The sequence below is a fragment of the Neoarius graeffei genome, chromosome 22 (genome assembly GCF_027579695.1).
Source record: "Neoarius graeffei isolate fNeoGra1 chromosome 22, fNeoGra1.pri, whole genome shotgun sequence".
Taxonomy (NCBI): Eukaryota; Metazoa; Chordata; class Actinopteri; order Siluriformes; family Ariidae; genus Neoarius; species Neoarius graeffei.
The window spans coordinates 22,886,173-22,913,748 of NC_083590.1; the positions used below are offsets into that span (position 1 = coordinate 22,886,173).

Sequence of the window (27,576 nt, forward strand, 5' to 3'; positions counted from 1 at the left end):
AGTTTCACTGATGTAGTTTCTGAGAAAACTTGTCCAGATTGAGTCCACTTGTACAAGGTCCAATAACGAAAATCAAGGGCCAGAACTCTGAAAATAATAATTAATCATAAAAGATTTTCAAACTCAACTTAGATCATGAATAGGAATAGGAGCACGCAAAGTTTCATTGATGTAGCTTATGTAATTTCTGAGAAAACTTGTCCAGGTTGAAACGGACGGACGGACAGACGGACTCCATTCCTATATCCTCCTGCATACTTCGTAGCAGGGGATAATAATAACTTAAAGGTTTAAGAGTCAGGTTTTGTAGAATTTATCTTTGCTTGACTGTATCTTCAAATGTGTAAAATATAAATAAAAACAATGTTGTCAGTCATGGCGTTGTGAGTCGAAACTCTAACCAAACTACGTGCATGGCTTCCCAGGACTACAACGCCCAAAGTTCACAGTGCCCCGTCTCCCTCTTATTAAATTTAGCTGACTATCGTTAACTGTTATTCAGCAGTGCTACTTAAGCCTCTCCTTCACACACCTTCAGTGTGAAGTATCGTTCTGCGTTTACCCAGTCATACCAAGCTTTTCTTGTCCGCCTGCCTCTAGTTTCCTGAACCTTTGCTACGTTTACCCGTTTAACTCTTTAGTCTGCTCTCTACCATTCTGTTTGCCGATTGACTGACCCCTGCCTGCTTTCTGACTATGCTTCCTGTTTGCATCCCTGCTCTCCCCTGCACTTACATCTGTGAGTGCCTGCAATCTCACAGGATATTTCGCCTCATTATGGATATAGAGGAGGAGGCAAAGCAAACAGTTTTATACGCTCAGGGACGCCTCTTAGGAGAACATCAGCAGATGCTTGCCGACCTCAACACCAGAATGGCACAGTTAACTGCTGTGATGTCGCAGGCCCTCCTAACGCGCTCTGATGCCTCTTCAACTCCCGTGCAGCTTTGCCCAACTCCCGAGGAATATGCCGGTGATGCCCTTAACTGTAGGGGACTTCTGCTTCAGTGTATCTGTATTTTTTGACTCCGGGGTGAAGGGGAACTTCATTTACAGTTCGATCATCCAGGAGTTCAACCTGTCAACATCCCCTCTGCAGAGTCCAGTCAGCATCAGGACCATCGACGGAGGACCAATAGGAGATGGTCTCGTCACAAGTTGAACCACTCCAGTTCGCATCCAAGTAGGAGCTCTCAATTCTGAACTAATTTCACTTATTGTGATGTCTACGGTTCACCACGACATCATCCTGGGTTACCCATGGTTCCAGCTCCACGACCTTCTGATATCTTGGCAAAACAAAGAAATCCTCCAATAGTCCCCTACATGCTTTCTAAACTGTTTGTTGTGCCCCCAGCTGTGCATTTTGTCTACTTCTGTTGAAAGTTCTCAACCAGATTCACTGGACAATGTACCAGAAGGTTATTCAGACCTGAAGGAGGTTTTTAATAAGGGTAAGGCTTGTGGCCTACCACCACATCGCCCTTACGATTGTGCCATTGATCTTCCAGGCACTTCACCTCCACGCAGCCGAATCTACCCACTTTCCCAGAAGGAACAGGCTGCAATGGAGGAGTACATTTAGGAAGCGCTCAAACAGGGTTACATTCATCCCTCCAAGTCACCTGCCTCCACAGGATTCTTCTTTATGGAGAAGGGGGGAGGCCTTCAACCTTGTATAGACTTCAGAGGACTAAACCAAATGTCTGTATCCACTGGTTCCCTCTGCTTTAGAACAACTACGTTCTGCAAAAATCTTCTCTTGTGCATACAACCTCATCAGAATCCGAAAGGGCGACGAATGGAAGACAGCTTTTAGCACCACCACCGGCCATTTTGAGTACCGGGTCATGTCATATGGCCTTTCTTCAGCACCAAGTGTTTTCCAATGTCTCATAAATGACGTGCTCCGGGACATGCTGGGGAAGTTTGTAATCGCATACCTCGACGACATTCTGATCTACTCCCCGATGAAGCAAGTCACCTGGAACACGCCAGGTCAGTTCTGAAGCGTCTACTCAAGAATCACCTCTACGTTAAAGCTGAGAAGTGTGAATTCCATTTACGTCAGATTTCGTTTCTGGGTTACGTCATCAGTGCAGAAGGAGTCAGCATGGATTCCTCCAAGGTGTCTGCAGTCATGTCTTGGCCTGTACCCACGTCTGTGAAGGAACTTCAATGTTTTCTAGGTTTCGCTAACTTCTACTGATGCTTTATCAGAGGTTTCAGCACCACTACGGCTCCCTTAACCGTCCTGCTAAAGAAAGGTCCCAAACGTTTTCTCTGGAACCCTGCAGCTGAGGAAGCTGAGGAGAACACTACTCATGTGCGGATGCTGTTCCTGGACTTCAGTTCAGCGTTTAATACTATTATTCCACAGCATCTGGTGAACAAACTGGGTCCCCTGAGCTTCAGCAACCCCCCATGCAACTGGCTGCTGGACTTCCTCACTGAAAGACCACAGTCAGTGCGGGTCAGACAAAACACCTCCAGTGTCGTCACCCTCAGCACAGGCTCCCCTCAGGGCTGTGTCCTGAGCCCTCTGCTGTTCACTCTGATGACACACAACTGTATCCCCAGGGCTACCAGCAACCACATTGTGAAGTTTGTGGATGAAACAACAGTGGTGGGCCTCATCAGGGATGATAATGACCTGGCCTATAGAGAGGAGGTACAGCAGCTGGTGGGCTGGCGCAGGGAAAATAACCTGATCCTGAACGTGGACAAAACTAAAGGAGACCATTGTTTACTTCAGGAAAAACCAACCCAGCCATGCTCCACTTCTCATCAACAAGACGGCCGTGGAGGTGGTCAATAGCACCAAGTTCCTGGGGGGGTGCACATCACAGACAACGTCACCTGGTCTGTGAATACTGTCACTGGTCAAGAAGGCACAGCAAGGTCTGCACTTCCTGCGTAGGATGAGGAGAGCCCACCTGCCCCCGCCCATCCTCACTACATTCTACAGAAGCACCATAGAGAGCGTTCTAACCAGCTGCACCTCTGTGTGGTGTGGAGGCTGCAGTGCCTCTGACTGGAAGAATGTGAGGAGAGTGGTGAGGACAGCAAAGAAAATCATTGGGACTTCTCTTCCCTCCATTCAGGACATTGCACCAAGGCGTTGCATGTCTCGAGACAGAAACATCATCAGTGACCCCTCACACTCTCATTATGGACTGTTCTCACCCCTGGCCTCTGGAAAGAGGTTCTGTAACAGCTTTTCCCCCCGCAGGTCACCAGACTGCTGAACTCCAAACCCAAACTCTAAACTTCTATTTATAACTTTAACATTCCTAATTCCACAGGTCACTTTATACTATTTCACTTTATAATGTTTTTGCTACTGCATAATTTAATTTAATACACTTCATATTTAATTCTGTGCTGAGCCAAATTGCAACAAAATTTTGTTCGGTGTACAATTGTTGCATACTGAATGACAATAAAGGTTGTCCAAGTCTTTCACAGTCGAGACAGATGCCTCAGAGACTGGAGTGGGAGGAGTGCTATCCCAGTGCTTCGGCGAGAAACCAAAGCTTCACCCTGTGGCTTTCTTTTCTAAGACGCTCTCGTCAGCTGAGAGGAACCTATGACGTCAGGAATCATGAACTACTAGCCATTAAGCTTGCCCTTGAGGAATGGACACACTGGTTAGAGGGCACTACACACCTCTTCGTGATACTAACTGACCACAAAACCTTAGAGTATCTCAAGAAGGCAAAGAGACTGAACCCGCGTCAGGCCCGATGGGCTCTCTTCTTCACGAGGTTCGATTTCACGATCGCCTTCGGTCCTGGGCAAAAGAACACTAAGGCTGATGCTCTGTCCTGAACTTTCAGTCCAGCACTGCGTAACCCAGAACCTCATTCCGTTCTTGTACCAGAATGCTTCGTTCAGTCAATCACTTGGGAATTGGATAAGGAGATAAGAGCCTCCCAACCCCGAAGGTGCCCAGAGGACTGCCCACCTGACTTGCTATACGTCCCCAAACCACTTCGAAGTAAATTCATCACATGGGCACATGCATCTCCTGCCACAGGTCACCCTAGTAGTCAAAGAACTTACTAAATGCTAAGGAGTAAGTACTGGTGGGAGAGGATACGGACCAAAATTAACCACTTCATCGCTTCCTGCTCCGAATGCACCCAATCAAAGGTTCCATGAACCTCGCCCTCTGGTAAGCTGTGTCCCCTCCCTGTACCTCAGAGACCATGGTCCCACCTGGCCATTGACCATCACAGACCTACCACCATCTCAGGGTAACACAGCCATCATGTTTACTGTGGACCGATTTTCAAAGGCTCTGAGGACTTATTCCCTTACCAGGCATTCCTACTGCGTTTCACACAGCAGAACTGCCATTTCAAAATGTATTCAGGTACTTTTGTATCCCTGAGGATATTGCCAGCGACCGTGGTCCCCAGTTCACATCATGGCTATGGACTTGTTTCATGGAACATCTTGGAGTCTCAGTAAGCCTCACGTCTGGATATCAACCACAGTCCAACAGCCAGGTGGAACGGGCCGACCAGGAGACTGGTTGTTTTTTGAGAATCTTCTGCATGAGGAATCCGGGGAACTGGTCTCGTTTCATCCCGTGGACTGAGTATGCACAAAATTCACTCAAGCACTCAACTACACAGTTAACACCTTTCCAGTGCATACTCGGCTACCAACCACCCTTGTTCCCATGGGATGACTCACCAGCACAGGTACAGGCAGTGGAGGACTGGTTCCTTACCACTAACTAGGTTTTACTTTGGGATGTATACAGTACTTTCATTCACATGTTCTGTCAGTAATGGCATTGAGAGTCGAAACTCTAAACGAACTACAACCATGGCTTCCCAGGACTACAATGCCCAAAGTTCACAGTGCCCCGTCTCCCTCTTAAGTTCAGCTGACTATCGTTAACTGTTATTCAGCAGTGCTACTTAAGCCTCTCCCTCACACACCTTCAGTGTGAAGTATTGTTCTGTGTTTACCCAGTCATATCGAGCCTTTCCTGCCTGCCTGCCTCTAGTTTCCTGAACCTTTGCTATGTTTACCCATTTAACTCTTTAATCTGCTCTCTACCATTCTGTTTGCCGATTGACCGACCCCTGCCTGCTTTCCGACTACACGTTTCCTTACTGATTTGACTACACTTCCTGTTTGCATCCCCACTCTCCCTTGCACTTACATCTGTGAGTGCCTGCAATCTGACAAATATGATTAGAAAATTATGGAAACCCTATATTTCATTGAAAACAGTATATGACAAATGTTGAAACTGATAAATCTTACTGTTTTTTTTTTTTAATACATGCTCATTTTGAAATTGATGCCAGCAACACATTTCAAAAAAGTTGGGATGGGATAATGTTTACCACCGTGTTGCATCACCTCTACCAGGAGACCAATTGCTGTAGTTCTGAAAGAGAAATGTCCCATTCTTGTCCGATACAAGATTTCAACTGCTCAACAGTTCAGTTTCTCCTTTGTCATATTTCTCAATTCATAATGCGCCAAATGTTTTCAGTGGGAGATTGGTCTGGACTGCAGGCAGGCCAGTTTAGCACCCGGACTCTTTACTACAGAGCCATGCAATTGTAATATGTGCAGAATGTTTTTGGTTTACATGTCGCACAGCGTCCCAATATTTTTGAAACGGGGTTGTATTTAATAATACTTTATGTAAAACTAATTCTGAGGCAAAATGATCACTTAATTGTTCTGCATGTTGTACATTTACACAAAATTGTTAATTGAAAAACAACAAATGTATACAACTACAACCCCAATTCCAAAACTAGAACTGTGAGTAAACCCACTATAGAATACCCCTGCTTACGAGGCTGTCCTCATATATTGCCATATGTAAGGGAATAAGTTGAATTATCTCCCCTTTGAAACATTGGACCAGGATTATTTTTCCTTCATACACATCTTCAGGTGGTATACTGCAAATGTGTAAAGTTTCATATCAAAACCATTTAGGAGGAGTTGCGCTTACAAGACACATGGACAGACGGACAAAAAAAAAAGGTTGGGACATTGTGTAGACTGCAAATAAAAACAATGTGATAAGTTTCAAATCATGTAAACCTTATATTTCATTGAAAATAGTACAAAGACAACATATCAAATGTTTAAACTGAGAAATTTTGTTTTTTTGAAAAATATACGCTCATGTTGAATTTGATGTCAACACATTTCAAAAAAGTTGAGACGGGCGCGTTTACCACTGTGTTGCATCACCTCTACTTTTATCTATACTCTGTAAACATTTGGGAACTGAGGAAACCAATTGCTGTAGTTTTCAAAGAGAAATGTTGTCCCATTCTTGCCTGATCTACAATTTCAGTTGCTCAACAGTTCGGGGTCTCCTTTGTTGTATTTTGCGCTTCATAAATGTGCCAAATGTTTTAAAAAAGGGAGACCGATCTGGACTGCAGGCAAGCTAGTTTAGCACCCAGACTCTCTTACTCCAGAGCCATGCAGTTTTAATATGTGCAGAAAGCAGTTTGGCATTGTCTTGCTGAAAGAAGGAAGGCCTTCCCTGAAAAAGATTTTGTCTGGATGGCAGCATATATACTCTGAAACATGTATATATCATTCAGCATTAATGATGCCTTCCCAGATGTGCAAGCTCCCCATGTCATGTGCATTAATGCACCCTCATACCATCACAGACGCTGGCTTTTGAACTGTGCACTGATAATAAGCCGGCTCGTACTTCTTCTCTTTAGCCTGGAGGACGTGGTGTCCATGATTTCTAAAAAGAATTTCTCCTTTTGATTCGTCAGACCTCAGGACAATTTTCCACTTCGCCTCAGTCCAAAGAGCTCAGGCCCAGACAAGGCGGTGGTGTTTCTGGATATTGATTGATTGAAGTATTTATTTCGAATATGAAAAGCAAAATAATAAGAAAAATAAAATAAACATTTAAACATGATACATAGAAATACATATTCGAAAAGGAGTGAGAAGTATAACTTATAAACTCCCACTCCTTCTCCTTAAATAATGAATAACAATAACAAGCTTCCTTGTTACCTGTCTAGATGCTCATGCTTGATACTTATAGATAAATAAAATGTATTTCTGACTTTGTATTTAGAAAAAACTAAATGTAATTTATAGGGGTCGACCGATAATCGGCCTGGCCGATATATCGGGCCGATATTCTGCATTTTTAGGGTTATCGGTATCGGCCATAATTTCCACCGATATGCCGATAACATGCCTTTTTGCAGCCATTTCGTTCCTAACGCGACCGTCCCTGCACATCCTTTCCTGCACTCGCCTCTCTGAGTTCAAGAACACGGTCCCGCCCACCACAACATCTGATTTGTTTGGCACAAGATATATAGCCAATCAACACGTGTAGCTAACCGCTGTGAACTGTTTCAAGCCGCCCCCTCACTCCGACTTCCGTTCTCTGAACAGACTCTTAAAGGAGCAGCCGCTCCTTTTAACATGCAGAGCAACTGCGCTTCCTTCACTACAATATAATCCTCCTAAATTGGGAATATTAGGCTTGGGCATTAAAAGCATTAGAATGTAGATGGTTACTTGTTAACAGTGCTGGGCACATTACTTTGAAAAAGTAATTAGTTACAAGTACTAGTTACTTCTCCAAAAAAGTAATTGCGTTAGTAACTGCGTTACTTCACTAGAAAAGTAACTAGTTACCAGGAAAAGTATTTATTGCGTTACTTTTTTTTTTTGCTTACAGATAAACGAGGATAACTGTTCTTTTCTAGTGAAGTAACGCAGTTACTAACGCATTTACAGTGTTTCCAGGGCACAGTTTGCATTGGACATAAACATTATTGCCTTTGACTTCAACCAGCGTGAAATTATGCCGGTGTTTCCAGTTCGAAAATGCGACTTTGCGGCTTGGTGCTGCCATTGTCTCTTCCCCATCTCTGTGTGCGCGTGTGCGCGTGTAGCGGGAAAACACAATCGACTCCACCCACCTAGAACATCTTAGCAAATCACGATTTGTTCTCTTGCATTCAAAGGGTGAATGGGAGAATGTAAAAGCCATATTGGTACATAATTATTATTATATATTGCGGTACCGTGTTGCCAATGCTCATGTTGTCAAGGCGCCCATATCAAATTGTAACGCATCACGTTACTTCCCGAGTAACGGTAACGGCGATACAAATATGGATTAAGTAACTAAGTAATTATTCCGTTACCCAAAATGTGGCTCCGTTAGTAACGCCGTTATACTCTAACGCCGTTATTCCCAGCACTGCTTGTTAAGTTGTTACATAATAGGGAGTGATAGCCGACTTTGTTTGATTTTACTTTTTAAAAAATGCTGCACGCAGCTCCCTACACTTGATTTATTTAAAAACTACTTGAAGTTGGTAAGTCTTACTTAGTTCTTAGTGTAAAAGAATCCAGAGTGTATTTTCATTTATTTTCCACTGAAAATGGTGAGCTGTAATATAGTAGAGAGTGATTTATTTTTTATTGGTGAATATTTATTTTATCATTTTATTTCTGATTTTATTCTAATGTTTGACTTTATTGTACAAATGCTGTTGGCATCTCCCTGCACAAAATTTCATGTTCAATTTTACAATTAAACATACATTTCATGGATATGAAGGTCTGTGTCAGTGTGTGCTATGTTTAATTTCATGTGAATTATAACGTTTACATTTATCGGTTGCACATATCGGTTATCGGCATCCCAATTCCATAATAATCGGTATCGGCCCTGAAAAAAACATATCGGTCGATCCCTAGTAATTTACATATCCATACCCATATATACATACATACTACACATAACCATAAACACGTATGTATACACATACATGCATACATATACATCCCGATATACACACCTCCCCATACATACATACGCCCATATAAATTATATCTATTATAAGCATACACCTTCACATACAGTACGCATGCACAACCCATCCACACAGACACGAAAAGTAACAGAAATGTTACTTTTCGTGAGCCTCCCTCATCCCTGTACCTCTTGAAAATAGTATCTTTGAACCCCATTTTAAACCGTTTCATGTTTGGACACTGCTTCAACTCCATGGTAAACCTGTTCCATAGTCTCACCCCGCTAACTGAAACACTAATTTTTCCCCTTAAATTATAACTCCCCTCATGGATACTGAATAATTTTTGTATATTTATTGGTAATAGATTATTTTTAGCTTTGAACATTATTTGAACTGTTTGATAATCCACGATGTCTGTAAGTTTTAATAATTTGGACTGTAAAAATAATGAGTTTGTGTGTTCCTGATAGCCAACGTTGTGAATGATCCATATTGCTCTTTTTTGAATGATGGTTAGTGGCCGTATTGATGTTTTGTAATTTGTTGCCCCAAACCTCAGCACAGTATTGAAAGTATGGCGAGACTAGGGAACAGTAAAGAGTATGGAGTGATTTCTGATCTAAAACCTTTTTTGCTTTGTTTATTATTGCAATGCTTCTTGAGACTTTAGTTTGTACATGTCTGATATGCGATTTCCAACTGATTCTGTCATCTATGGTTACCCCAAAAAATTTAATTTCTTGAACTCTTTCTATTTCAACTCCATCTATTTTTATTAGTACCTGTGTATTCAGTGTACAATTACCAAATAGCATTATTTTATTTTTGTCTTGCTCAGATTTAGTGATAACCAATTTTTTTAGTTTGTTCATTTCTATAGTGATGTCCTTCTGTAATTTTTGTAAGTTATCCCCAGAATAGAAAATGTTTGTGTCATCAGCAAACAACACAAAATGTAATACCTTAGTGACTTTACATATATCATTAATGTACAAAATGAAAAACTTAGGCCCCAACACAGACCCCTGGGGGACCCCACAAGCAATGTCCAAACATGAAGAGAAACAGTCACCCAATTTCACAAACTGCTGTCTCCCACTTAAATAACTTTTCACCCAATCCAGCACTATTCCCCTAATACCATATCTTTCCAGTTTGATTAATATTTCATGGCTCATTGTGTCAAAAGCTTTTTTTAAATCAATAAATACTCCAATAGCATATTGCTTGCTATCGATAGCATTTGTGATTTCTTCTATTGCCTCTATTATTGCCAATGATGTTGATCTGTTTGACCTAAACCCATACTGATTCTCTGCAAGAATTTTGTGTTTTTCTAAAAATGTGTCCAATCTGTTGTTGAAGAGTTTTTCCAGTATTTTTGCGAATTGTGGGAGCAAGGAGACAGGTCTATAGTTTGTGAAATGATGTTTGTTTCCAGCCTTGAACAGAGGTATAACTTTAGCTATTTTCATTTTATTTGGAAATGAACCGGTTTGAAATGATAAATTACAGATGTATGTTAATGGCTTAGCAATGCACTCAATGACCTTTTTTATCAGTGACATATTGATACCATTAAAGTCAGTGGACTGTTTGTTCTTACATTTTTTAACAATATTCAAAATTTCATTTTCATCTACTGCTTGAAGAAACAATGAGCAAGGATTTCTCTCTAATAACTGTTCACCATATGTACCTGAATCAGGGATTTTTCTTGTAAGGTCAGGTCCAACACTTACAAAGAATTCATTAAAGCTATTAGCCACATCTTTCATGTTATAATTTTCAATATCCTTATCAATGAAATACTTTGGCAGATTATTGTGTTTAGATCCATTTCTTATAATATTGTTTAGTATTTTCCATATTCCTTTAACGTTATTTCTATTGTCATCTAATATCCTCTTGTAGTAATCTTTCTTACTTGCCCTTATAATATCAGTTAACTTGTTCTTATATTTTTTATATTCTGCCTCTTTAGTTCCCTGTCTTATGAAATCTCTGTAGAGTGTATTTTTCTTTTTGCAAGCATTTTGTAGACCTTTTGTAATCCATGGGCAATTCGTATATGCTAGTTTTCTGTTATATTTCTTAATTGGACAATGCTTATCATATAATGAGGAAAATATTCTTAGAAACTCGTTATATGTAAGGTCAACATCTTTTTCTTTATATATTATATCCCAATTATACTCCAATAATTCATTTTTTAGTGTGTTAATGGATTCTTCTGTTCTTACTCATCTATATACTGTGTTTGTTTGACTTTTTCCTGTGTCTGTCGTCGCAAACTGTAAAAACTGGCAAATGGTCACTTATGTCATTGATTAATAATCCACTTATTGTATTATCAACATCATTGGTGAAAATATCAGTGAGAGTGGCAGAATGAGATGTAATTCTGCTGGGTTTAGTGATTCTTGGAAATGGGCTCATGCTATATATTGTATTGATAAATTCGTCTGTAGCATTGTGTTTATTTGAATTTAATATGTCAATGTTGAAATCCCTGCACATAAAAATAGTTTTATTACCTATTTTCGAAAATACACTTTCCATCCACTCACTGAATGTATCTATGCTTGACCCTGGTGCTCTATAAATACAGCTAACAATAACTTTTTTATTCTTCTCCATGCATATTTCAATTGTTAAGCATTCACAAGTAGATTATCAATCCCAACTGTCATTCCATTCAAAACCCTGAAGTCTAAAGATTTATCAATATACATAGCAACTCCTCCACCACCCTTATTTTGTCTGTTTATATACCTGACTTCATAGCCATCTAATTCAAAGTCTATACCTTTATCAGTGTCAAACTATGTTTCAGATATTGCTGTTATATTGAATGGCTTATAAAATGTATGTAAATAATTCACTGTCATTCTTGATGACAGTGATTTCCACTACAGACACGTCTGCTTTTAATGCAGGGTTGCCTGAGGGCCTGAAGATCACGGGCATCCAATGTCAATTTTCAGCCTTGTCTCTTGCATACAGAGATTCCCCCAGATTCTCTGAATCTTTTAATGATATGTACCAAAGATGATGTGATCCCCAAATTCTTTTGCAATGTTACGATGAGGAACGTTATTAAATTGTTGCACTGTTTGCTCACACAGTCTTTCACAGGGCAGTGAACCCCTCCCCATCTTTACTTCTGAGAGACTCTGCCTCTCTGGGATGCTCTTTTTATACCCAATTATGTTACTGACCTGTTGCCAATTAACCTAATTAGTAGTTTTTGTTTTTTTTAAGCATTACACAACTTTTTCAGCCTTTTGTTACCCGTCCCAACTTTTCTGAAACGTGTTACTGACAGCAAATTCAAAATGAGCGCATATTTTTTCAAAAAACTAGAAAATTTCTCAGTTTCAACATTTGATGTGTGTTTGTACTATTTTCAATGAAATATAGGCTTTCCCAAGATTTGCAAATCTTCACGTTCTGTTTTTATTTACAGTTACACACCGTCCCAACTTTTTTGGAATTGGGGTTGTATTAAGTGCTGCCTTTAGTGAGTTACTGTGACTCTGAGAGATGATCTTACCTCAGTATCTTCACTTTACAGTGAGGATTCTCCAGTACAGCACAGAGACGCTTCACTCCGGAGTCTCCTAGTTTATTCTCAGACAGATCCAGTGTATTCACAGTCAGATGCAGTTCTCTCAGACTGGAGGTTTCTGAGTTGAGCACTGAGATCAGAGCTGTTCCACTTCTCCGTTTAATTGCATCACAACGGATACTGAAATAAATAAATAAATAAATAATGAACTAACACTAGTTCAAATGATCAAACAGGTCCTCAAAGCTTTCATGGCACCATTTCATTTTCATAAATGACAAAAGTTCAAACATCAGGTAGCCAATACACTTAAATGCTGTAACAGTAATTCACAGTTAACGCTGGTTGGATTTGAGTTTTCTGCTGCACGTTTCATTACTTGCGCATGATATAAACGCAGAACACAAAATATGCACACCAAATAGGGAAATGAGAGTCTGATCTAAAATAGTTCTAACACAAGGAACGAAAATAGTTTCAAAATTCACATTTAGATGAAAAAGGAAGAGTTATATTTATCTGAACAGCTAAGACATTTGATTTGTTCTGTCATTAGTGAGCAACTGAAACTTCTGCCTAGTGCTGAAGTTGTTTTATGGAGCTACTTATGATTAGCTAGTTGGCTAACAGCGTCTTTTGTGTGCGTGATGCCAGGTGCTTTTCATTTGTTCCTGGTGCCAGCGATTTGCATACTGGACATGTTCTTTCGCTGACACCCTGTGTGTTTTATCTTCCTGTCTGACTTCCCCTGTGTGTGGTGCAAAGACCTCTCCCAGAAAAGTAGAGTGAAATTTGAGACAGAGGTGTTTAAGAGATAAATAAATAAATCAAAGAGCTACAGCATGAAAAAGAATAAAAGCTGTCAGAAGCTCAAAGCAACATCCATCCATTCATTATCTGTAACCGCTTATCCTGTGCAGGGTCATGGGCAAGCTGGAGCCTATCCCAGCTGACTATGGCCAAGTTTACATTAGACCGTATCGGTCTCGTTTTTTCGTGGATGCACTGTCCGTTCACATTAAAACGCCGGGAAACGGGAATCCGCCAGGGCCCACGTATTCAACCCTGTTCGTGTCTGGTCCGGTGCTGTGTAAACATTGAGGATACGCGGATACGCTGTGCTGAGCTCTAGCTGACGTCGTCATTGGACGACGTCACTGTGACATCCACCTTCCTGATTCGCTGGCGTTGGGATCACACACACAGCGGCTCAGTCCCGAATCACTGCTCGTGCGCTTCACTCGCGCGCTCTGTGAGCTGCGCAGGGCCGGAGTGCGCACCCTCCAGAGGGCACTCGCTGTTCAGGGTGGAGTGATTTGGAGCGCAGGAGGAAGCGCTGAGCCGCACCGACGTTTATTTACACATTTCAACTTATTTACCTCCTTCAGGCGCTTAAACTCAGTGAGAACATGAACATCACAGCCAGGTGTGTCCCGAATCACTGCTCGTGCGCTTCACTCGCGCGCTCTGTGAGCTGCGCAGGGCCGGAGTGCGCACCCTGCAGAGGGCACTCGCTGTTCAGGGCGGAGTGATTTGGAGCGCGGGAGGAAGCGCTGAGCCGCACTGACGTTTATTTACACATTTCAACCTCCTTCAGGCGCTTAAACTCAGTGAGAACATGAACATCACAGCCAGGTGTGTTTATCTGCTGGAGAAGGTGTTCGCTTGCCATCCTTCCACTTGCAAGTGGTGAGTGACTTGCGCATGCCCGATATGCACTGGGATCATGTGACGTGCTGTCTAATTAGTCATGTGATTAGCGTATCCATGTATTGGCGTTGCTGTGTGCATGCGAATCGTGTATTGGCGTTGCTGTGTGTACGCGAATCGTTTTAAAAACGTTAATCTGATGATCCGCTGATTCGAAATAATGTAAACAGGGCCTAAAGGCGAGAGGCAGGGTACACGCACACACTATAAAATCCAGTTTGATTATTTGCATTCATTTTTCAGTGCTCCAAACTGCAAATATTTAGGTCACATTTTGCAACTATTCTGGAGACAGTGCAACTAAATTTCATCACTAAGCCTGCACTGTGCCTTGCACATATGCCCGTTTTTTTTTTTTTTAAATCAGCATTGTATATCATGTGAAAAAACAGGACGGAGCAAGAACTGGATGCGTGTGCACGCGCAAGATAGTGTGTGATTAACGTGACGAGCTAACAGTACGTTTCCACTGCAGTGAATTTTGTTTCGCTCTCATTCAGGTTGTATGGGGATGAAATTCACTCTGGTTGGGCAAAATCTGTCTGGTCAGTGAACAACCAGAAGTGTTGTGCGATGGTGTTGCAAGGCAACTTCGTGAAAACAATCAGCTGTCAAAAGCAGAAACTACAGTAAAAAAGTAATATAGATATTTAAGCAGTGCCTAAAAGTGAAGCTCCTGATGATTGTATGAGCAAAATATTTGCAAGGGCACAAAATCTGATTAGAATAACATTATGGCATATGAACCATCAAATTGTGTAGTGTCGTTTATTTCACATCAGTAGATTGCTGCATTGTCTTGTGACAGTGATCTCAATAATGAGATACTCATCGCAGTTACGAATCCATATTTATTCCTTTCTTTGACACAGCATGCCATGTGCCAGAAACAACACCACAACATTTATTATGGTGTGACTCTGCTGGGTGGCTGATTGCAGTGTTAAATAAATGTTAAGTTCAGCAACTGTGTGTGATGTTTGTCATCATTATTATTGAATTGTTGTCATATTTAAATGTGTTGTAATATTGCATTTTAATCACATGCAAAAAAAAAATTTTTTTTAAAAATCACATGCAAAAAACATTACATATCCAACATGTTAAAAGCAGACGGCCTTTCGATTTCGTAAAATCGGTGAAATTTAGTTCCCTCTGAAATTTGGTCATTGTGATATGTTTATTTCTGTAATACCTCACAAAAAAACAGGCCATTGTGTGGCTGGGAAGTTATTTAATTTGAGGGGATTCCTGAGCAAATAATGTGCATGAAAATCACTCGCTTGCACAGTCAAGCAGACAGAGGAAGTCCGTGTGCGCATGCGCAGGTTTACCTTTGAGCGTGCACTGACAGTTCCATCATTCTGTCACTAAACGAACAGCTGATCACACCGAGGTGCTCACTGACCACCGATATTTATTAGTTTGGTCCTGTGTTTCCTTTCCTTCACAACATGACGTCTTTTCTTCTCGCTTTCCGTTACTGTAGTCGGTCTTTCACGTTTCATTCGCACGCTTACATCCTCCGTTTTTCTCTCCCGTTTCAAATTTGTATCCCACAATGTCTTGAGCGAACAGGTAAAGCCCACCACGTGATGCATGACGTAGTATCTTGAATTGGGTCATGGTGAAGCAAGAAAAAATAGCAGAGAATTTAGGGCCAAGTGGCCTTAAATTCATTAATTTTAAGAATTAATTAATTCATTAAATGTTCTATTTATTTAAAAAAAAAAAACAAGCCTAATAAAATTGGAAGTCTGTGATTCAAATTCAGCAGCTTTTGGTCCACTAAACAAAAATAACAGTGTCAGGGAAAATTCTTTTTATGACCTCATCTCATCTCATTATCTCTAGCCGCTTTATCCTTCTACAGGGTCGCAGGCAAGCTGGAGCCTATCCCAGCTGACTACGGGCGAAAGGCGGGGTACACCCTGGACAAGTCGCCAGGTCATCACAGGGCTGACACATAGACACAGACAACCATTCACACTCACACCTACGGTCAATTTAGAGTCACCAGTTAACCTAACCTGCATGTCTTTGGACTGTGGGGGAAACCGGAGCACCCGGAGGAAACCCACACGGACACGGGGAGAACATGCAAACTCCACACAGAAAGGCCCTCGCCGGCCCCGGGGCTCGAACCCAGGACCTTCTTGCTGTGAGGCGACAGCGCTAACCACTACACCACCGTGCCGCCCCTTTTTATGACCTAAACTTGAAAAATCTGAAAGGCAGTACAGCTTTAAATTATCATCTCCACCCATCAACTGTGTAAATTATTTATACCGTCGATGTGTCCGCTAGGTTGTTTGCATGGAGTTGTCAAACCACTGCTGGATATTATGTTGACTTCACGGAGGCAAGCAAAACTGACAAATTCACAACTTCATGCAAATGAAAACCATATGAGAACCAATCAGTTCAGCATGTGATATTTTTGCATTTTTGGCACATGACATTCTCAAGACACGGGAGAAACAAACAAAAAAAACCCTTCTGAACAAGATGGCAGAGGCTAAAAGCTACCGGTAGCATGAAAACGTGTTGCACTGAATGTTGATTTAAGTGGTGCGCCTAAATTTTGTGCTGGTGCTCCTAAAATGTTCTCTGTATCACCTTATGCTCAGAACATCCCAAAGTGTACATTTGTTAAAGTGCTTTCAGTTTCTTTCTAACCAACAGTGAAACAGTAGAACAGTTATATTCAGCTTTACTTACATTGCTTTTCTGGATGCTGCAATCACAGGCATCACCTGCACAAGAACCCACTCTGGTATCTTCTCTGTACTGGTATATTTACTCAGGTCAAACTCCTCCAGCTCCTGTGCTGAAGTCAGTAACACAAACACCAGAGCAGACCACTGGGAAGGAGAGAGTTCACTTTGTTTTCCAGATTTCAGGTAGCGCTGGAGTTCCTCCACGAGAGAAGTGTCACCCAGCTCATTCAGACAGTGGAACAGATTGATGGATTTTTCTGCAGGAAGCTTTTCATTGATCTTCTCCTTAATGTACTGAACTGTTTCTTGTTTGCTCTGGGAGCTACTTCCTGTCTGTGTTACCATGGCATGTAAGAGTTTCTGATTGGACTCCAGTGAGAGACCCAGAAGAAAGCGGAGGAACAGATCCAGATGTCCAGTCTGACTTTTTAAGGCCTGATCTACAGCACTCCTGTGTACATCTGAAACTGTCTGAACGGACCGACTCTGATCAAGAACATTTCTCTTTTCCTTCATGAAGGTCAGATGCACATACAGAGCTGCCAGATGCTCCTGAACGCTCAGATGAACAAAGCAGTAGACTTTACTCTGGTGAAGCCCAACCTCCTCTCTGAAGATCTGCGTACACACACCTGAGTACACTGCTGCTTCTGTCACATCAATGCCACACTCTCTCAGGTCTTCCTCATAGAAGATCAGGTTGCCTTTCTTCAGCTGCTGAAAAGCCAGTTTTCCCAGTTTGAGAAGCATTTCTTCATCACTCTCCTGCTTCTTTGAGTACTTTTCTCTGATGATGTTCGTCTGAATGATGAGGAAGTGTGTGTACATTTGAGTCAGAGTCTTGGGGATCTCTCCACTCTCTGCTTCACCCAACATTCTCTCTAGGACAGTGGCTGAAATCCAGCAGAAGACTGGGATGTGGCACATGATGTAGAGGCTTCTTAATGACTTCAGGTGTGTGAGGATGTTCTCAGCCAGGCTCTGATCACTGATCCTCTTCCTGAAGTACTCCTCCTTCTGTGGGTCACGGAACCCTCGTACCTCTGTGACTCGGTGGACATACTCAGAGGGGATTTGATCAGCTGCAGCTGGTCGGGAGGTGATCCAGATGAGAGCAGAGGGAAGCAGATTCCCTTTGAACAGGTTTATCAGTAGCACATGCACTGCTGCTGATTCAGTTACATCACACACACTCACTGTGTTCTGGAAATCCAGAGGGAAACGACACTCGTCCAATCTATCAAAAACAAACAGAACCTTTCCCAACCTGGACATTTCTGTTTCTTTTGTTTCCTTAAAACAGACATGAAGGAGCTCCATTAGACTCAGTTTCTGGTCCTTCATCAGATTCAGCTTTCTAAAAGGAAGTGGAAATATGAGGTGGACGTCCTGATTTGCTTTCCCTTCAGCCCAGTCCACAATGAACTTCTGCACAGAGACTGTTTTTCCGATACCAGCCACTCCCTTTGTCAGTACAGTTCTGATGGGTTCGTCTTCTTCAGATAAGGGCTTAAAGAGGTCATTGCATTTGACTGGTGTTTCCTCTGTTGATTTTCTCCTGGACGCCACCTCAATCTGTCTCACCTCGTGCTCTTTATTGATGTCTCCACTGTCTCCCTCGGTGATGTAGAGTTCTGTGTAGATCTCATTCAGGAGCGCTCGGTTGTCCTGTTTTACCATCACTTCATTTAAACACTGAAACTTCTCCATCAGATTTAATTTGAACTTTTTCTGGACCTCATTTCCAGCAGCAGATTCTGGGGCGTGTCTGTGTGACAGGGTGAAGTAGGAAGACATGGTGAGACATGGGCTCCAATTATTACAGTTTAAGATCACATTTTTTTCTGACTGGTTAAAACAGATCGTTCTTTATGGTGTTCTCACTGTGCATTTGTTTTATTCTCCTGTACGTTTTCTATAATCTAATCAGTCTATATGAAACAACAGCAGAGAGGTTTATAATACCAGTGCGTCAGTGTCACAGTCATGATGTTGGTTTTGATCTTACCCCGTATCTGTGATGATGATCTTTTCTCTTCGGTCACCCGCCTTCTGTAGAACACTGGGAACAAAAAATTGTTGCTGTTCATGAGAAACACTAATACTACAATCTATAGCCCTAATTTTACTACAGTAATTCTTTGAGTGCATCAACATGTAAAGAGCACAGTGCTAAATACATGACAAAAAATATTATGGAACTGGATAAAAAAAAAATCTCTGCCCCAGTTTTGAGTTTTAATTAATTTAATAGTTTTAATCTGAGTTTTATTTAATTTAAATTTCCTTCCCACAAGGTCATTAGGGATGTAACAGAATATCACTACTTCATGCAGAATGAACAGATAACGGCCCTCATTTATCATTCGAGCATAGAAAAGAGCACCGGTCCGAGTGCAGAAATCATCGTACAACAGGGTTCACGTGTGACTCATGAAATGTTCGGATCTCACCAATCAAAATCCAAGTATGATCGAGCGTGTATGAATGCAGTGGCTGAAAACCATCATTTAAATATCAGGACCCTAAATATTCTTGGTTTATTGGCCACGCCCCCAGACTTTAGTGCATGGTGAGGCATAATACGGCCAAGAACAGAAACTTCTCCGCTCTCGAAATAGAAGCTCCAAGTCCAACTGAACAAATTATTTCTATTTGGCAGCCAGAAAAGTAGAATCACAGGACATCAGAAAAACACAGCATGGAAAGAAATCACTGCTGCAGTCAACTCCCAAGGCATCCAAGGTTGTGGTGTGCCAACACAGGGTTGGAGGACACAGGCTGCAGTTGCCTGGCTCTGTGGGACTCTAGGCCTGTTTTTGGTGATGAGTTTGAGCTCTGACCGTATTTTGTCACCGACATGTAAAGATTTGCAATATAAGCTATTATACACAGTATAAAGGATATGAGTATCACAGATGTATAATTTAAATATTCAAGCATCAGCTGGAGCACAGCTGTCGATGGTAATGCGAGTTAATAGCCACTCCTTACTCTCCATAAAAAAAAAATAAAATTCCCTGTAGTTATAAAAAGCCCTGTTGCATGTTAGGGACCTGTTGGGGACCTGTAGAGGTCTTCTAACAGAGCCGAGATTTGATAATGGACTAAGCTTGTTTAAACAGGTGACTGAATAAATATCTAAAATTGCAAATCAGTTAGCCTACCTATTGCATTTAAAGCTAGACGGCCTTTCGATTTCATAAAATCGGTGAAATTTAGTTCCCTCTGAAATCTGGTCACTGTGATAGATGTTTATTTCTGTAATAATCTCACAAATATCAGGCCATTCTGTGGCTGGGAGGTTACTTAATTTGAGGGGATTCCCGAGCAAACAATGTGTATGAAATCACTCACTTCGCGCATTCAAGCAGACAGAGGAAGTCCGTCTGTGCATGCACAGGTTTACCTTTGACCGTGCACTGACAGTCAGTGCGTTTACATGCACATAGAAAAAATCGAATTTCTGCTGTTGCTCGACTGAAATCGAAGTTCTAAATGGCATGGAAACACCTTAGCTAGGCTGAAATTGAACCGAACTTGATTTCTCATAATCGAGCTACACAACCTAGATTATGCGATTTTTGCCGAGCTACTTAGTGCATGTATACCCTATTGAGCTACGTAGTCGAGCTACTTACTTCAGCACTGCCCCTTCCGGAAGTGACGAGACCACAAGCGGGAAACACAACAGCCTCAGTCGGGGGGGGGGAAAAAAAAAAAAAAAAAAACAGCCTCGGTCGGCATGACACTTCACCTTAGCCGCCCACTTTATTATGAACACTTCTGTTCGTACATACAAACTACAAACACTCTTCTTATGAACACGGAACTGATAACTTTGTTTATAATCTTGAATAGCTCTTCTTCATGATGACAACCAGAAGTGTACCAAAACGATGGGGCGTGTAGCGCCACCTGTGGCTTGGGTGCACAATGTACCTCACATAATAGCTCGATTTCCTTGTGTGCATGTAGGGTTGGATTTCTCTGGCACCCCTGCTGGGACCCTTAGCTCGATTACCGACAGCAGCTCGATTTGGATGTGCATGTAAACGTACTGAGTGACATTATTCTGTTGCGAAATGAGCAGCTGATCACATGGAGGTGCTCAATGACCACTGATATTTATTAGTTTGGTCCTGCGTTTCCTTTCCTTCGCAACATAACGTCTTTTCTTCTCACTTTCCATTACTGCAGTCAAGCTTTCATATTTCACTCACACACCTATCATTTTAACAGTGTGTACACTTTTTATATCCACTGTATGTCGTTTTAATATTCTTTCTGAGCTCTACCTCTTCTTACACACTCGGTGGCAGCACCAGAGACAGTCACCCACAGAGCACAGAGCTGTAGAGTGGAAACCTCACTGCCTCAGAGCATGCTTACTTCACACAGTACAGAAAGTTAAGCTAATCACAAGGAAGTGTTATGGCACACGGGTCAAACACCAAGACCACACTGCGTGAACTTGGAAAAAATAACCCCAAACATTAACATTAAGCAGTAATCAATCCAAAAGTTCTTCCTGTAAAGTGTATTATAAGCATTAAGTGCAAGTGCTGCAGAAGCGTTAGAGCTCAATTAAATTATAACAAACTGATAAATATCAAATGAAATGTACAGTCTTTATTGGTTGTTTTAGTTATCTTGTTAGCCATTACTGTTACTTTTATTCACATCCAGATGCATTTACCACCATATTATGTGACACTGTGAAACACTGAACTGTGCAGTTATTGATATTAATTACTCTAAAATGTTTAGTGAAAGTGTTATAACAGCATTTGGGCTTAATTAAAGTATAACAAAGTGATAAATATCAAAATACTGCTAATGATCTGGACTGGGTAAAGGGATGTGTAACACGGCCTTTCTCTCTGCAGAAATGTCAACTATGAGAACTATGGGATGTTACCTGTGTTCAGATGAGCGGTTTTTAAATGTCCAAGGAATCTCCATAGACCCATCACTTTTCATGGAGTCACAGCTGGGTTCTGGCGAGTCTGATCTCTTTACCTGGAGCTTTCTGTTCAACAGTATAGAGGAAACATGAAACAGAATTTCAGCGTCTCAAATATCACAATAGAAAATACTGGGAGAGATGAATTTGCTGCTCATATCATGTATCACAATACAGTGGATATAAAAAGTATACACACCCCATTAAAATGATAGGTTTTTCTGATGTAAAAAGAAGAGACCACAATAAATAATTTCAAAACTTTTCCCACCTTCAATGTGGCCTATAACCTGTACAATTAAATTGAAAAACAAGCAAATTTATTGGGGGAGAAAACAAACGTACAATAAGCTGGTTGCATAAGTAGGCACACCCTTAAACTAATACTTTGTTGAAGCACCTTTTGATTTGATGCTGCCGCCACCATGCTTCACTGTGGGTATGGTGTCCTTTTGGTGATGCGCAGTGTTGTTTTTGTACCAAACATACCTTTTGGAACTGTGGCCAAAAAGTTCAACCTTGGTTTCATCAGACCACAACACATTTTCCAACATGCTTTTGGGAGAGTTGATGTATTTTTTTGCAAAAATTCAGCTGGGCCTGGATGTTTTTCTTTGACCCTACCTCATAGTCCAGACATATGGAGAATACGGGAGATTGTTGTTCCATGTAGTACACAACCAGTACTTGCCAGAAATTCCTGCAGCTCCTTCAGTGTTGCTGTCGGCCTCTCGGCAGCCTCCCTGACCAGTTTGTGTCTTGTCTTTTCATCAATTTTGGAGGGACGTCCAGTTCTCGGTAATGTCACTGTTATCCCATATTTTCTTCACTTCTTGATGACGGTCTTCACTGTGCTCCATGGTACATCTAATGCCATGGAAATTTTTTTGTACCCTTCTCCTGACTGATACCTTTCAACAATGAGATCCTGTTGATGCTTTGTAAGTTCTCTGCGAATTATGGCTTTTGCTGGAGGATGCAATGGAGTAAATATCAGGAAAATCCTACTAGAACAGCTGAACTTTTTTGGGGTTAATCAGTGTCATTTTAATTGATGGCAGGTGTGAACCAGGGCAGGAATTTCACGAGGGCCATGGCCCTCGTGCCCTCTCAATTTGGCCTTGTATCCTTGGAAAAAAATATCTGCCGTAAGGCCACAGTGGCCTTGATGCCCTGCGGTTTTGTAGTCTGCCTCGTGACTGCCAATAGGCTTTAACATCACCTGCGTCTATTGAGAAAAAAATATGTCTTTTGATGACATTCTGGATTCTTATTGGGCAACTCATCAGTGGTGGATCGGACTCGAGCCTGGCATGAACCGCTCTGACGTGCCATAATGACACCAATCTATCACCAGCCAACCAGGAGACTTAAATCAAACGCATCCCCCACCCACTTGTGTCCGCGTCTGAGACGTTGAATTTTCACAGAAGGAGGGAAGAAGTTGACTGAGGTAAGACTGTGTGATAAATTAACGAACGAATAAAATAGGAATTTCAACATATAGGTTTGTTACCGTTAAATAAGCATTGCTTGTACAGTAACGTTATGTCGTTACAACGTTGACCCACTTTTAACGTGCCGAGTACCGACTAGTCGGTAACAAATGCTAATTAGCTTGCTGTCAAGTTTTTCCTTTGTCGAGCTTTAAGCGTAAGGTCATGGATGTTACTACTGCTTGTTCCTGCCGTAATACGATACGCGGTATGTGCTGTTGTCTGTTCATCGCCACTTTTTTAATCTATGCAGTTAGCATTGTTTTGTTACTAGTTTTGTATGTTTCTCTTTGTGGTTTAACCAAAGTGTAACTGCTGCCATCTTGACGAGATCACCATCGCAAGAGATTTTCTCTCATTGTTTTTGGCGTCATTACAACATTAACATTTACTTTTATTCATTTTCATATACATTCTAGTATATGTTCCATTTACAGTCAAACATTTTGATGTACTCCAGGCTCAATTTTGATTAATCAAAAATCTGCGTAGTAGTACAGTCTGAAGATGCTCTTGCACATTCGGTGTCTATTGAACAAAAATTATGGGAGGATATAGGTTTAATAAGTTTTACAATTTTTGAAGTGAGTGATGGATTGATAAGTTTAGATGTGTTCAATATTTTCTTATCTTCAGACATAATAGTGTAGGAGATGTTTCTTTACCTGCTTGATAGTTTCGACTGAGACTCCAATCTTCCTCAGAAGAGTCATTAGTCCTTAAATTAAATTCATTACAGACATGAACTTAAAATCATTGTTTTATTTTATGGCCTTGGTGCCCTGGCTTTTGGCCTTCGTGCCCTCAAAAAATTGACAGCCCAAAAGGCCAAGTGGCCTTGCCCCTAAAATGACGAAATTCCAGGCCTGGTGTGAACCCAAAAAGACTGAATGCTGTAAGTAAATCAAAAGGTGCTTCAACAAAGTATTAGTTTAAGGGTGTGCACACTTATGCAACCAGCTTATTGTCTTTTTTTTTTTTTAAATTACCTCGCCCGCGCCGGAGTAAGCGGGGCGAGGTATTGTTTTCGGTTGGGTTTCTTTGTTTCTTTTTTGTTAGGAACATTACAGGAAAACGGCTAGACCAACCTTCATGAAACTTTCAGGATAGATGGGCATTGGTCTCAAATAGAACAGCCAACATTTTGAGGGTGATCCAGTCAAGGTCACCAAAAAGGTCAAAATCGTTTTGGTTGTGGCTACTGCCTCATATAGAGGTGCTAGCCACCATGTCATTGTTCTGTTAGAATGTAAGAGTGTAACAATCACGCACTGCGCATACACGTGTTACGATTAAAATGGCCGGTGAGTGTATACAATTCCGTTCACCATTTGAAATCAATGGACTAGACTAGAGCTGGGCAATATGGCCTAAAAAAAAAAAAAAACCTTCGATTTTTTCACAAAAAATTGGATTTTCGATTTTAATTGATTTTTCCCCTACTAAAAATCAAACTACAGATGACAAATGGTTCAAAACAAGTTTTACCTTTTATTTTGTTTTCACTTAAATTTCCCCTTTGGGGTTAAAGTGCAACCAGAAACCAAAAAGAAGCCAAACTAGATAGAACTCGACGCCAATGGCGTTGATGGGGATGCCTCTGCCTGGTAGACTACACGCCTTATGAAGTTGTGATTAAGTTAATGTCAACTTGGTATTTAGTGATATTATGCAAATGATGATATGCCACCTGACCTTGAAGTCTACAAGAACAGATAATATTTTGTTGTTCACAAGGTTGTGGGGCAGACATGTGACCTCAAAGTAACCTTGACCTTTGGCCTTCATATTCTAAATCAGTTCATCTTTGTCCCCAGGTGCACAAATACTGAAAGTGTGGTGAAATTCCTTTTATTAGCTTTTGAGATATTGTGTTCACAAGGTTTTTGAACAGACATTTGACCTCATAGTGATCTTGACCTTTGCCCTTTTGATCTCACAATCTACCGTAATCAGTTTATCTTTGTCCCCAAATGCACAAATGGTGAAAGTTTGGTGAAATTCCTTTCATTTGCCTTGGAGATATTGTGTTCACAAGGTTTTTGAACAGACATTTGACCTCACAGTGATCTTGACCTGTGACCTTTTGATCTCAAAATCTAAATCAGTTCATCTTTGTCCCAAAGTGCACAAATGGTGAAAGTTTGGAGAAATTCCTTTCATTAGCCTTTGAGATATCGCGTTCACAAGGTTGCGGGACGGACGGACGGACGCACGCACGGACAGACGGACAGCCCGAAAACATAATGCCTCCTGCACCTTACGGTGGCGGAGGCATTAAAACAAGCTTGTAGATGAGATGGCAGACCATGCCATTGTAAACAGTGAGAACATACAGGAACTTTTAGAAAGCTTTCTCCAACATAGCTTAGTCTCAAACTGGCACTGACAATGCACCCTCAAACTTAAAAAAATAAATAAATAAATAAAATAAACGCCCCCTCAAAAATAAATAAATAAATAAATAAATAAAATTGTGTCCTTTTCGATAAAACTGACAAAATAGGAAAAAAAATCCCGACTTTTCCACTGTATGTATGGGCACCATGTCTTTTGCAATAAACATCGCGATAGCATCTGTGATTGCTTCCACTGCGCCCCATTCTGATCATAAGGCACACAGTACGAAAATATGTCAGGAACAGCTGCTTGCTTTACTGTGGATGGTGCGCTCGTGCTGCGGCTATGTTCATTCCGCTGGGAGCAGCACTTCTCCCACTCTGCTGCAGGCTTCTGTTTAAGGTGTTGGAATAAATTAGTCGTGCTGCTTCTTTGGAAGCAACCGTTTTCAAACACGCCTTACGACGAGGACTTGTTTGGTCTGTGTCCAACGCTGCAAAACCGAACCAATTCCAGATCATGGAGGAAGTTACTCCTTTCTTGGGCACAAGTTGTGGCTTTCCCCCAATCGCTGCCATGTTGTTTGCGTGTGTCTATGGCAAGCGCGCGGGAGGAGGGCTGTACTGTTGGTGCCCGAGCCGTTCTGCACATGTGCAGAGGGGAGCGTCGGTGGTGGTAGTTAAAACTGAGAGAAAAAAGATTTTCATAAAAACACATCGTCCTTAACTGTAAATTAAAATTAATCGATAAAGTCAATTTATAGCCCAGCTCTAGACTAGACTAAAGAAATCACTTTCAGACATGTTTATGGTTATTACAGAAGGAAAGTGTGTTCCACTGAGCTCTAGAGCCGGGCCATTTCCGGGAAATAAGAGTTTCGGTCATGGCGACAGCATGTATGTCAGCCTCAGTTCAGAGGTTTCAGTTTCAAAAACTACAACCCCGATTCCAAAAAAGTTGGGACAAAGTACAAATTGTAAATAAAAACGGAATGCAATAATTTACAAATCTCAAAAACTGATATTGTATTCACAATAGAACATAGACAACATATCAAATGTCGAACGTGAGACATTTTGAAATTTCATGACAGCAACACATCTCAAAAAAGTTGGGACAGGGGCAATAAGAGGCTGGAAAAGTTAAAGGTACAAAAAAGGAACAGCTGGAGGACCAAATTGCAACTCATTAGGTCAATTGGCAATAGGTCATTAACATGACTGGGTATAAAAAGAGCATCTTGGAGTGGCAGCGGCTCTCAGAAATAAAGATGGGAAGAGGATCACCAATCCCCCTAATTCTGCACCGACAAATAGTGGAGCAATATCAGAAAGGAGTTCAACAGTGTAAAATTGCAGAGTTTGAACATATCATCATCTACAGTGCATAATATCATCAAAAGATTCAGAGAATCTGGAAGAATCTCTGTGCGTAAGGGTCAAGGCCGGAAAACCATACTGGGTGCCCGTGATCTTCGGGCCCTTAGACGGCACTGCATCACATACAGGCATGCTTCTGTATTGGAAATCACAAAATGGGCTCAGGAATAATTCCAGAGAACATTATCTGTGAACACAATTCACCGTGCCATCCGCCGTTGCCAGCTAAAACTCTATAGTTCAAAGAAGAAGCCGTATCTAAACATGATCCAGAAGCGCAGACGTCTTCTCTGGGCCAAGGCTCATTTAAAATGGACTGTGGCAAAGTGGAAAACTGTTCTGTGGTCAGACGAATCAAAATTTGAAGTTCTTTATGGAAATCAGGGACGCCGTGTCATTTGGACTAAAGAGGAGAAGGACGACCCAAGTTGTTATCAGCGCTCAGTTCAGAAGCCTGCATCTCTGATGGTATGGGGTTGCATTAGTGCATGTGGCATGGGCAGCTTACACATCTGGAAAGACACCATCAATGCTGAAAGGTATATTCAGGTTCTAGAGCAACATATGCTCCCATCCAGACGACA

General features: G+C 41.4%; 1 protein-coding gene across 1 annotated transcript in view; it reads right to left on the bottom strand.

Annotated features, from left to right (window-relative positions):
• The window catches only part of LOC132870778 (NLR family CARD domain-containing protein 3-like), a 113,041-nt gene that overhangs the window by 8,277 nt on the left and 77,188 nt on the right, over positions 1-27,576 (bottom strand). Inside the window, exons 10-13 of the mRNA XM_060904634.1 lie at positions 21,733-21,843; positions 18,820-18,873; positions 16,813-18,579; positions 12,367-12,561 (exon numbers count right to left, since the gene is read on the bottom strand). Coding sequence (XP_060760617.1) covers positions 12,367-12,561; positions 16,813-18,579; positions 18,820-18,873; positions 21,733-21,843 — 2,127 coding nt within the window. The remainder of the gene's footprint in view (positions 1-12,366; positions 12,562-16,812; positions 18,580-18,819; positions 18,874-21,732; positions 21,844-27,576) is intronic.